Raw genomic sequence first — 12,657 nt, forward strand, 5'->3', positions numbered from 1 at the left:
CATTTGTTCAAGAGGGATTTCTGTTCCTCTGCAGCAGTGCTCACCTGTCTAAGGGCAATATCTGCATGCGAGGTGTCCCATCTCACACCGCCTGTACAACACAATGCAGTATTTTCTGCCTATCTGTATTTCCACTGCGGGCACACATTATATATACACTGGCAGGTCAAGTTCAGCAGTTCGCGTTGCATTGCAGCATCCGCAATAGACCGCTAGGCGCAGCCCGTTTGCAAAATACATGCATTTTCACTAACTATATACTTGATTGCTTTAAAAAAAAAAATCTGATTAAAATAAGCATGCGTTACATTAAAGACCAGATACATAGACACCCGTAGAGCTGCCCCATATCAAGTCAGTCCCCCGCAAATGTGCACCTCATTGCCCGCACGGCAGAGACTATTAACTCTTTATCTCTTGGCATGTCCGCTATTCGTTCGCCTCGATTGCAAGTTGCAAAATGCAAAACATGCAAATCAAGGCTCCCAGTGCACAGATATCCAGCGGGTTTCTGTCCGTCTGCACACGCCGGCTGGCTGGCTGGCTGGGCAGATGCAGTGACGTTATTTCCTGGGGGTGGCGGTGGAAGCCCGGCACTGCAGACCTGTCTCCAGAAACACTGGCTCTTCGGGATACACTTGGAGGAAAACAGACATGGAAACAGGCGCGGAGCCGTGAAAGTGTTTGCCGATCCCACCTTTCCGAGACTGCAGCCGAATCGCCTGCGTGGATTTACACGCCGAAGTCCGTCTGTTGATTCACACGCAGGCGCGGATAGACCCTGATTTCCATTCCTGATTTTGCGTCCCGATCTCGCTGGTCGTGCAGCTAACGGACCATGGCGGAGAAGAGCGGCCGCCTCAGCTTCCCCGGGAGCGGGGCGCTCAACAGACCCGTGCCGATGAACCTATTCGCCACCTGGGAGATAGACGGCTCGTCCCCCAGCTGCATTCCCAGGTAAGAGCCGCTCGGGGTGCTTTTACAACTGCACGCCTGGGAAAGGGGGTGAGTGGATAGTTGGGCAGATCGTGTCGGACGAGTGACAGCGTTGTTGTCTTTGCGTGTGGAGTGACAACTGTCTCCAGCTGTAACTTAAGTTTGCACCATCCAACTGCTTTTTTATTTTATTTTATATCCTGGATCTCACGCCTAAGAGGCAGCCGCTATATACAGCTAGGCAGCGTATTCAAGCGCAGTGTTGCACATGTCTTCTGCGTGCCGGGAGGGCGGGTGTAACTTGTGTTCACGGTGTGCAAATGCGTTGCAATGGAGCAAATAGGAAGGAATTGCCCATGCTGTCAAAGCACAGTTTGCCCACACTACTGCAGTTTATTTGCGGTGCCCTGTCACACGGTGTAAAGATACCGATTGCTCGTTTTAAAACCCCGCTGGTGTCGCTGGTCTGGTACATGGCTCTCCTTCAAGATTAGGCTGGTGTGGTCGGTATGTAGTGACATCTGACTCTCAAGTTTTCCGACCCAACCCTGATCATGAATATACACTTACATGTAGTCGGACTCATCATAGTGGTTTATGTGGCAAGATCACTTCTGTCAGTGTTAAAAACCTGCCGCGTCCTCAATGTCGGAAAAGGCTTTGATCGTTAAACGGGAAAACACGTCACAGAAACATGCAGGAGGCTTTTACAGTGTATCTTGTAGCAGTGCACCGTGATATATTGAAATGCATGCCTATTAACTAGGCTATTTTAGATTAAGACACCTAAGACGTTGTTGGTGTAACTAACTTACCCACTGATTAGGTAGGACATGTATCAGCTGGGTGTGAAATATCCCTTCATAAATGTGAGCTGTACAGTATTGAAGGGTAAATGCGACTCTGCTAAATGTCCATCCATGCAAATACAGTGTCTGTAGCTTCATGCTGTTCTTCATCTGATACTTTTGTTTTCAATACAAGCTCAATAAACCAGCTGCACTGAAGGGATTGGTGCAGCCTTGTTTATAAGACAAAACAATTAAAAGAAAATGAGATCATAACAGTAGATAATTCGTTTTTGTCCATGATGCCTACACTCTCAATCTTGTACACACAGGGAATTTGAAAGTGCAACCGAAAGATAACAAGTCAAAGGGATTATACCAGCAGAACTGACTACAAAAATTGAATTATACTGCCACAGGTGCAGTTATTACAGCTGATGTATAAGGGAGTCTGAGAGGCAGGACTTCATTACGTTACAGATCTCTCCTAGAGGTTTATAATGCTAGCAAGTCGGGCTTGAAATAGTGTAGCTTAGGTCATAACTGGGAATCTCAGGGGCAGTTTGCAAAAACTGACTCATCTGCAGCTTAGTCGCATATCCAGTGGGCCGTTTCTAATGCCACTCAAGCCAAACAGTATGTTGATGGAAGAACAAATTAAGTCATTATTATATTAACTGTTGCTTTGAGGATACATGGGTTTGAACATTAAAGAGCAAAATGGCTTATGACTAAGAGACAAATGCACAGTTAGCTGATTCAAGAATGCTGTGACAAATCCTAAGGTCTGGTTAGGATTTGGATAGTTTGTTGCGTCAACCAGTTTTATGGAGCCTCTAACTTCTGTTCATAAGGTGCGCCTGGTTCCTCTGTGTTGGGATAAGTAGCATAACCACTATGCTCTTCAGAGCGTAGGAGGTTTCCAAAAAATACGAGAAGTCTCTCACAGAACCTAGTATACTGGGACGGTGTCCAGTAACCAGATAATGTTTTTAAAGAAACCGTTCCCACATCCTTTTAAAGGGATGAAAGGTCTTAGGCTAGCAAACCTAACTGAAATAAACAAAACAAAAAACACAGTAGCTTTTTTTTTCTGCAAATCTATAATGATGATCTAGAGTTTTTGTGGTAATGAGACATTACTCTGTGCCAGTGTTCTAATGTAGGTCAGGAGTTGGCCAAAGATGAACTGTAATTGACCTACTTACCCTGCGTCCTGTGGTTTTGTTTTGACTGGAATTTCTTCCGGACTCACCCTGCCCATTTACCCGGTGCCAGATACATTAGGTACCTTTCTCCCAACCATCAGATCTTTGTAGGGTTGAAACAGCCAAATCCTCACCATTTAAGTGACTGCTACCTGTGCTTCAATACACTGTATTTATTGAAATATGTTGTCTTTTATATCTCTTCACATGCAATGCATTGTCAGTGTGTGGCAAGGAGGTGATGTTCTGTCCCTTTGTACCTTACTTAAAGAATAGTTACTCAGTATATAAAACGATAGCGTTAATAGTTTTTATATAAGTGTGTGTGTATGTGTGTGTGAGGAAATTGTCCATGTGCACAAATCCTAAAGTATTTAAACAGGGGCAAATCTACGCCCCCACCGAGATTAAGGCGACATGTTTCAGCCTGATTTACTTCACGAAATCAAATGCTACAGCCTATGTTTGTTTTGTTTTTTTAGTATTTGATTATTCAGTGTGATTTGTAGAAAGATGTTTAAGTTTGCAAGTCTGTGAAATTAGTACCCAAATTGTGCTGTCTGTACACACTGTGAAATGAGCCACGCGGTGGTGCGCAGACGAACACTCCAGAGAGAGCCGATTGATTTAAATGTGTGAAGGAGCTCTGAATCTCTTCATCCCCTTCACCCCTGCTACAGTACGCTCTGTCAGAAGTATAGCCCCAGAGATTAGGCAGGGGTGTAGATAATTATTTGGTCTTAATGACTTTCTTGCTTTAGGACAAGCTGCGTTCTGCATCGATCAATGGACGGGACTTCTGCACGGCCATCGCTTGGCTGGCGTAGCTACGGTCATCCCGTGCTCATGTGTCAGCGCAGCTATTTAAGAAGCAGCACGCTGTCCTGCATAGATTTTCCTCTAGAGTTAAGGCAGTAAATGCACCAGCATGGGCGAGACAATATTGAAAAGCCTTAAAAGCCCAATAGGGTAGTTATTGCAAACCACCGATACGGGGAAATGTTGGATTGAAGGATTGAGGCCTTGTAATGGTTCTGTAGATAGCTTTTGATTGCTCTTTATTTTTCCTTATCAGCTTAAGACACACCTGTTTAATATTAAGGTTTCCTTTACCTACTTGGCTGAGGGGAAAAACAGCCTGGCCAGGAAGATGACACACACACACAAACATAGTGGATGGAGTCAAGGAGCTACTTGGGTGGCAGAGGGATGTTTTGTCTGAATCATTCAACAGGGAGGGTGGTTGCAGTGCACTGGAAGTGAGCTACGCATGCAGGGGAAGGATGTTGTTGTGTGGTATTGATGATCGTCTGGGTACGGGAGGGTGTGTCTCATTGCTTGTGCTCGGAGCCGAGTGAACAGTGATACCCACCTCGTTCGCCAGGGAAAACTAGAGCATTTAAATGTAACCTTCAGTGGAACCCCTGGGCTTGACTTGATGCACAGACTCGTATAATTCTATCGGGCAGGTATTTCATGGAAACATATGAGAATTGTATTTAAAAAACAATACGCATTCTGTATCTTTCTAGTTTTTCTGATGTGTGACTTTGAAAATGGGGTGAGATTGTAGTTGGGTTGTTTTTCAGTTTTGACAAATATGATGTGAAGAAACACATTATCCTGACCACAAGGTTTTGAAAAGCTTTCCCTGGCCTGAATGTGCTTATGTTACATTCTCTGATTGTCATGCAATAATGTCGTACACACATTTTATGGGTCCATCTCGAGCATTTCAATATCAGTTTTCTTTTTCGTTTAACTTACTCTATTTACTAAAATTATTAATTGTGAATATTGTTTCTCTGCAATGGAATTATTTAAGTGAAATTTTAACATTATTTTATTATGCTTTGACAACATCCCTTGGAGCCTGTAGATTTGTATTGGCACAGTAGGATATGGTTCTAGGCTTGCTTTTCTGCATTGCAGCCACAACGTTATTTGGCTCGTTTGCATTCTTGACACATATTTGTTTCAGGACTACCTCAATGAGTGGATTACTCCAGAGAATGTAAATTGTTTTTGGTTCTTGCAATCTTGGGCTTGTGGCACTGATCTCAACATATTCCTAGGCAACTTTCAATAAAAACAAGTCATTGGATATTGCCTGATTTCAAAATCATTCATAAGTGTTTTTGGGGGAAAAAAACAATAATTGTCTATCAAAAACTACAGGAAATCTAGACCGTTTTAACTGTTCCAAGAATTGTATATCCTAATTAAGCTCCGTACACAACCCATTGATCCACTGAATGTAAACATTTCAAATTGTTTCCGAAAACAGTTGCTCCACTGTTACCAAAGAAAGCATTTTATAATGTCCACTAGCAACAAATCCTTTTGAAAACCCTGGTTATATAATTCATGAAAGGGCAGTATGGGAATCATTTTCGATACATGCATTTTTGCATTTCCTTTTTTCCCAGAATAGGAAAAGAGAAAGTGTGAACTGCAGATTTCTGTAAGATTTAATAAAAAAGGCCAGGAGATTAAACGTATCCTTGGCTGAGACAGAATAAAAAAAAATTGCAATGATAAAAAAAAAAAAAAAAAAAAAAAAACTAAATGCAAACAAAACACTAGGCTGGTTTTCTAGGGTTTCCAAGTGTGTCTCCAAAGAATTGTGCAAAAACTAAATTTCTGCAGCGCCTGGCTCGTAACCACAGAATGCTACAAGTTAGTTGTTGAATAAAGTTGCTGTGAATTGAGCCACAGGGCAAGGAAGTCAGATGCCAGAGATTAAACATGAGAATTTTAAAACATGTCAGGAGAGACCAGCTAGGCATATCCTTCTAGATACATGTGGGTGATTGCACAAATTAGGTTAGAGGGTCTTTAAAATAGCCCAAGATTTTCCTGTGTAAAGAAGAATCTACTTTCTTCAGTTAAATTACCCTTGATTTAATTTCTAGATATGTGCACTTCTAGTGATCACTTTGGTGATGTTGTCAGAAGCACATAAGTCAGTCTTAATTTATGTGACTATTATGCTAGAATTCCCAGTCCAATTTACAGGGTCTTTATACTGACTGGGTTAAAAGTGTCCGTTTGAAACAATGTCAATCTGAAACCTCAAGACCATGTGAAGTCCAGTTAAATGAAAATATTGTATTGTATCCTTGTAATCCTTGTACGCCTTGGCAGCCACCTTGGATAAATGCTTGTGTCAAAAGAATGAAGAAAAATAATAGTTATGAATCTTAACTCACTAATCGCTAACTTCTCAAACATGAGGTCACAGCCATTTTACACACTTTATAGCTGAACTGTTAAACATGCATAACTGATTTCACATGACAGAAACTGAAAAAGAAAAAACAGAAGCTGTGCAGTTTCTTGTGCTGTTAAGAAACACATCATCAAATGTCAAACAAACCAAGCTAAGAGCCAATTTTCTATTCGACGGGGGACTTTTGCATCCATCTCTGTGGAGGCCAAATCGAATAAAAATTAGCCCCCAGCAAGGCGATTATATCTCCAGTATAGATTGTTTATTCAGCATCTATGCAGTGAAACTTGTGCCACCATTTAGTATGTATTAATTCAGCTTACTGTCCAACTTTTGATGAATGGTAGCCCCGTGTTGGATCCATGAGCTTCTTACAGTGCGATGCAATCAGGCAGTGCTGAGCTTTTAATCATACACCTCCTCCATCACCCGGCAAGGGCAATACATGGAGAAGAAAGACAGCAATAGGAAGAAGCTAAGTTCTTCCCTTTTCTGTGCAAGGACCCCGACATGTTCAGCTTTGTACATTTAGCACTGGAAAGCCTTTTCACAGTTGTGGACTGTGTGTAAAATGACAGAGAAACCACCCAGGTCCCTCTCTATTATTCTCCGATAGATAGACTAATGGCTACATTTAGTGCTCCAATTACAGAACAAGAGGCATATCAGATTCTTCGCTAACTGGAAGGTATAGGTTTTGTAGCTGCTCTCCAGAGAATGGAGAATGGTACTCGATTATGCAGCACACTATAGGCAAAGGAATAAGAGTATCTGGTTAGAGATCCTTTTAGCTAAAGCTTGTTTTTCACAGTTCACGTTCCCTCTTTTTGGAATTGTGACCATTTGGCCAAGATGATGGTTCACTAGCTTCCAGTCTCCTTGCAGCGTAGTGTGCAAATCCAAATCTCTTTGGCCATAGTCATTTAGCCATGATTGTCTACTTAAATAGTCAAATAGGTGATGGCAGGTTAAAGAAGCAATGCATTAGACTAGAATTAATGTTCATAAAGGTAATGGTTAAGTAGCACAATACGCTGGAGCAAGTTTGTGTATTATAGTTTTAAGGTTTGGTCTCTGCTGTTGAACAGGGTCATTTGGCACATGAGTAATAATCCACTTTATTAATCTCTCCAGCCTAAAACAAAAGGGTACAGGGAGATTGGATTCAGACTGTCAGGATCCTGAAGGACATGAATAGAATTAACCCAAGATGAAGCTTATTCTTTAGCATGGAGGCCACAACTGGGGAACAGCCTTGGAATTCTGGGAATTTCACATCTGCTGAAAGACAGTGTACAACAGCTGGATGTATATGATGGATCGCCAACTCGCATGGCTGAAGTTTGCTACCTTGGCATCTTGCGTGACCCGCCTGCAGGGACACCTGACATCGATTCAAAACAATCACGTCACAGAATACCACACTCATAGATCATGATGTACTTTTTTTAATATCGCATCACAATCATTTCAAGAAGTTGCAGCTTGGAAAGCAACGATGTCAGTCAAATGCAAACTTTAACCAGAAGTGTGTTGGTTCACTGAATGCGGTGTGGGAGTCCAGCCCTCAGTGCACAGGAAGAAACTGAAATGTCACAGAGTTGATATTGTTGTATTATGAGTAATACAACTTTCTGGTCCTGATCTGGGGCTTGCCTGTATTTCTACATGAGATTTCCGTGATTATAGGGTTGTAGTTAACATGATATGGTCACAGAAAATATGGGCTGGATCATATGACGTACTTTCCCTTTGTGTGGTGCAGGTTTCTTGAAAAGAGCAAGACAAAGCGCCATGCTGAGAGGAGTTCAAAGAGGCTGATGGATCACTGCTGGGTTGCCACTGGGGTAGTCTCTTACTGTGAGCCGGCTTGGCACAATTAGGGAGGGGTGGGCAGGGGGGGGGTGCTGTGTGTGTGTGTGTGTGTGTGTGTGCAAGAGCTGGGTTTGGTTTACTCCAGGAGTGCTGACTGTCCCATGGGCTGCCTGCATATTTAATGATATGACGCGAAGTCGTCAGATCTGTCTTGCCAACCAGGCCAGTCTCCACAGGGGCTGGGCAAATTAGGTCAAAGTGGCTTCATCTGCATTAAAATTTAAGTGGTGTACCCGCATGGCCACACACGCACACACACACACACAAGAACAGAGAAGAGACCAGACCTGTCACAACCTCATTTCACTGTGCTAGACGGCTGATGCTAAATGCCAATGAATCTTTGAATTAACACTCTCAGTATTCCTGCCTTCTGCAGCTTTTCAAAATAAGTGTCACCTCCCCCCATCTTTTACATGATCTGGATGTCTACAGTTCTCCCTGAAAGACACAATCTTGAATCCCCTCAGATATTCATTCAGTTAAGCCTTCATCTTGGAAATTCTTTATAATTTCTCAGCTTTTTAGCCCAGATTCACTTGCAATGTGTAACTCTCTTCTAACCCTGGTATTATATAATAAACAATTAAAGCGAGTTGCTCACATTGCACTTTCACTACACAATTGCATTGGCTCTGGTATAAGGGGACTATTTGGGTGGGCAAGATTAACAAAAAACCGAATTGGATTTTTTTTCTCAGCCACACGAGAGATTAACACTCCTGTTTTAAGAGGCATCTTGCATGACTGCTGCAGTGCAGATAGCATCTGGGATTTGCATGCTGTGATGCCCATGTTTTTTATCTTACGTGGTACGAAGATTCACTGTCATCTTCCAATTAATCAATATCTTTTCCAAATAGGGGTTGATTCTCGGACCTGCAAAAAAACACTTGCATAATTTAATATAGCAGTACAAAGCTGTCTGGACTCTGGAGCAAAGGATTGTGGGTTCAGTCCAGGTGGGGGACACTGCTGTTGTACCTTTGAGCAAGGTACTGTACCTATCTGTATAAATGGGTAATTGTATGTAAATGTGATATATTGTAACAATTGTAAGTCACCCTGGATAAGGGTGTCTGCTAAGAAATGTAATAATAATGTTCTCAAACGCAGCAATAAGGCTACAGAAGACTTTTGTACAGGACTCATTTCTGACCACGCAGCCCAGACTCTTAAGGATGCAGTTCTTGGTATAACACACCTTGAGAGTGGACTGTTTTACAAGCATTAAACTGATTTCTCATTTACTCAAGCACTGTAAAGGTGAGAGAACCCACCTAAAATGACATAGTGATGCTACTGTTTCCTTTCCAGAAAGATAATTCCGACTTGTACCCTTTGGTGAATGCAAAACTGTTTTTGTTTTGTTTTTCTCTTAACTTTGTTGTTGTTCGTTGTTGTTCTGCATTAACATTTTAGAGAGAGGGCGTTGGCAGCGTTCGGTAGAACAATGGGCAACAGTGCACCTTGGTGCTCAGTGGGAAAGGAGGAGGGGAGGGAGTTGGGGGGGGGGTTGAGGGGTTGTTATAAACAGATAGCCAATTGATGTAGGCTCTTGAGTAGCAGCTGGCTTCAGTAGGCTGTAATATTTGCGCCTGTTGGTGGGAGAAGTGCTGAGATGTCGCTTTGAGCTCCCCAGAAACACTCTGCCTTTGTCCTGACTGGGCTGAGTGTTTGGTGCCCAGGGAATTTTGAGTAGGAAGGGAAATTAAGTTTTGTATTTGTGTGTGTGTGTGTGTGTGTGTGTGTGTGTGTATGTGAGCATGTGTTGTTGTTGTATGTGATTGTATGTGTACATTTGTTGTCGTGTGTGTGTTTCGTGTAGCCTTGTTGTGTTTCTGTAGAAGCCTCATCTCTTTTGCCTGTCTTCTTGTGTTTGTGAGAGGGAGAGTGTGAGTCCCTGTGTGTGTGTGTGAGATTGTGTGTCGCTGTGTATGTATGTGTACATGTGTTTGTTGTTGTGTGTGTTTGTATGTGTTCACGTTGTTGTTGTTGCTGTTGTGTGTGTGTTTCTTGCAGCGTTTCTGTAGAAGCTTCATGTTTTTCCTGTCTTGTGTATGTGTGTGTGAGAGAGAGTCCTTTTGTGTGTGTGTGTGTGTGTGTGTGTGTGTGTTTTTGTGTGTCCCTGTGTGGGTGGGTATGTGTGTGAGAGAGAGAGAGAGAGAGAGAGAGACTGTGTGTGTGTGTGTGTGTGTGTGTGTGTGTGTGTGTGTGTGTGTGTGTGTTTGTGTGTCCTTTCGTGTCTGTGCACATGTGGTAGATCGGCTGCTACTTTGTGTGCATAAATCTGAAAGACACACTAGCACTTAAAATATTTATGTTGTCCCAGAGACAACCTTCCCCCCAGCTGAATCAGCTTTCTCCTGGAGGACAGAGCAGACGAGCCCCAGCTAGACACACCTTTGATCTGCGCCACGCTCGGGGAGCAGATCGATAGCACTTCGCTTGACTCTCGCCTCACACACAAACACACACACACAACACATGCGTCACCCAGTTCAGAAAGCCATGTCTTACTGCCGTTATATCCTTAACTTGGAACTATGGGTAAAAATGAGAAAAAAATCTATGATCTAGTATGAGCCTCTAAACTTTGATGGAAAAACATAAAGCCATTTCCTCTTAACTGCCAAGCCCTTTTACAATTGTCCAATCAGGTTTAGATCTTCCAGCATTATTCAGTGACTCTACTTTTATCGCTTGCCATTATTTCGATGTGCCATGTTGTGTTTTTACTGCAGTTTGCTTCATTAGCGATACCCATTGTAGTGGTGTTTCTGTGGACCGGCCACGTGAGAGTAATCGCCAAACCTGGATTAATCTTATTAACGGTGGCCAGGGAGCTTGCAACAGATATCCTCCCTCTAATTAGCCTGACAATTTGAGCACAGACTGAGCAGTGATTAAAACTTAAATCTATCAGGTTCTCTACAAACTATTCAAGTCTGGGAATAAAAGGGAATCCCCACCCACCTAAAATAAATGGTCAGGTTGAAAATTGCCCTTTACTTTTGGTGGAAATGTGTTAGTTTCTGATCTGTCATCTGCTTTATTCTCTTCCATGAATCATCACAAATCACTGGGATTCATCTACTGTGATATGTTGGTAAATGTTTTTTCCAATAATTTGTGCTGAAGATATGATTTACAGGAGAGAACAGCACTTTTGTGGATATAAGTTCTAGACACATTGTGAATGAAAAATCCTGTTCAAGGTGCTTGTTAGCCTAATGTGAACTGATGGCGGTTTGATGGACAGCAGTCAATTTTCCCACCAACCCCTATCCATCACCAGCTAATTGTGGTCACCCCGTCTTACTCACTACATCTTATTCAGACCCTTTCCTGAAGTAAAACACTTCAAATCCATTTCCTTGTTTAAATGAGAAATATTTGTGGTTATGGAGTTCCCACTACTACTGTACACACACTCAGGAATGCCTTTGCTGAACTGATTTTCGTTTGTTGGTTTCTTTTTTATCAGCAGATTCAGGCTGATGTGGGTTGAATTGTTTATTATGATGTTAAATGGAGAGGACGAAACAGGTTTTTTTGTTTTGTAATTCTAGGAATAAAGGCCTGGCCTCATAAACAAAAAATCTTATTTCTTCTTCAAATGCTTGAAAGATAGTAGTCAAAATACCTTGTTTAAATCATATATCTTCAGGGCCTTAGTGCTTTGTCTACATTTTCTTTTCTTAGTAACATCAATTCATATTTCTTCCTTCTCCATGGCCCCATTGCTTGTCTTTTGGGAGGTGTTGGTGAGGGGATTAGTGAATGGAGAAGTACACAAGGACCTTCCAGAGAAAACCAGAACAATGCCAAAGCGCTACAGACTTGGACCAGTTGACCTAAAATATGAGCATGCAGCCAAGCAGGATGTTGGTGGGTTGTTTTTTTTTCCCTGATAAGAGCAGGCAAGTCCCCAAGTTCTCGTGGATCAATGATTGAGCAGAGAATTATCCTGCAGCAAAGATTTTAGCAAGGTCCTTCTACTTCTTGAAAAGAAAATAGAGCCGCATTAAGCAGAAAAAAGGCCTTCCTGCTTCTCAACCAGGGAGAGTGTTTTAAGCCCAAGAAGTCATGCACTGTTTCTCAAAGCAATTTGCTGATGCACTGCATCCGACCAACATAAAATCCTGCAGTTATAATAAGAAGAGACCCATTTCTAATAGAGCTGTCAGCTTTAACGATAACAATACCGCAGTTGTGATTTAAACAAAAACAATGTGAAGCGCAAAGTTTTTCTGTCATATCAATAATGCCAGATCTTGGTTCTCTAAGACTGGGTGGACATTTTAATAGCCATGATGTGCATGTGGAGTTTCTATTTCATTTAAATGTTTAGCCTTTCTATGTTCTTTCTGTTTCTTTCTTACTGTATTGGAATTTCTGTTCCCACATTGGACAGAATTCAGAAAGAGACAGAGACATAATTAAAAGTAAAAAAACAAACCAAAAAAACAGTAAAGCAAAGTATGAAAAAATGTTAGATTATTTAAAGGCTAGAAATGTGCTCCTTGGACAATCAATTTGGATAAAAATGAACATAGAATGTAATCTTGCCTTTGTGAACATGTGATTGAGTTCAGAGGTCGTTTTGAATGACTCA

At 41.9% G+C, this 12,657-nt stretch overlaps 1 protein-coding gene across 2 annotated transcripts in view; it reads left to right on the top strand.

Annotated features, from left to right (window-relative positions):
* The first annotated feature begins 550 nt into the window (after positions 1 to 550).
* The window catches only part of pacs2 (phosphofurin acidic cluster sorting protein 2), a 76,218-nt gene continuing 64,111 nt past the window's right edge, over positions 551 to 12,657 (top strand). For both annotated transcript variants that reach the window (XM_066694227.1, XM_066694228.1), the window contains exon 1: positions 551 to 957. In XM_066694227.1, the coding sequence (XP_066550324.1) occupies positions 839 to 957 (119 nt within the window). In that variant the 5' untranslated portion in view covers positions 551 to 838. The remainder of the gene's footprint in view (positions 958 to 12,657) is intronic.

Source organism: Amia ocellicauda, chromosome 21 (assembly GCF_036373705.1).
Source record: "Amia ocellicauda isolate fAmiCal2 chromosome 21, fAmiCal2.hap1, whole genome shotgun sequence".
NCBI lineage: Eukaryota > Metazoa > Chordata > Actinopteri > Amiiformes > Amiidae > Amia > Amia ocellicauda.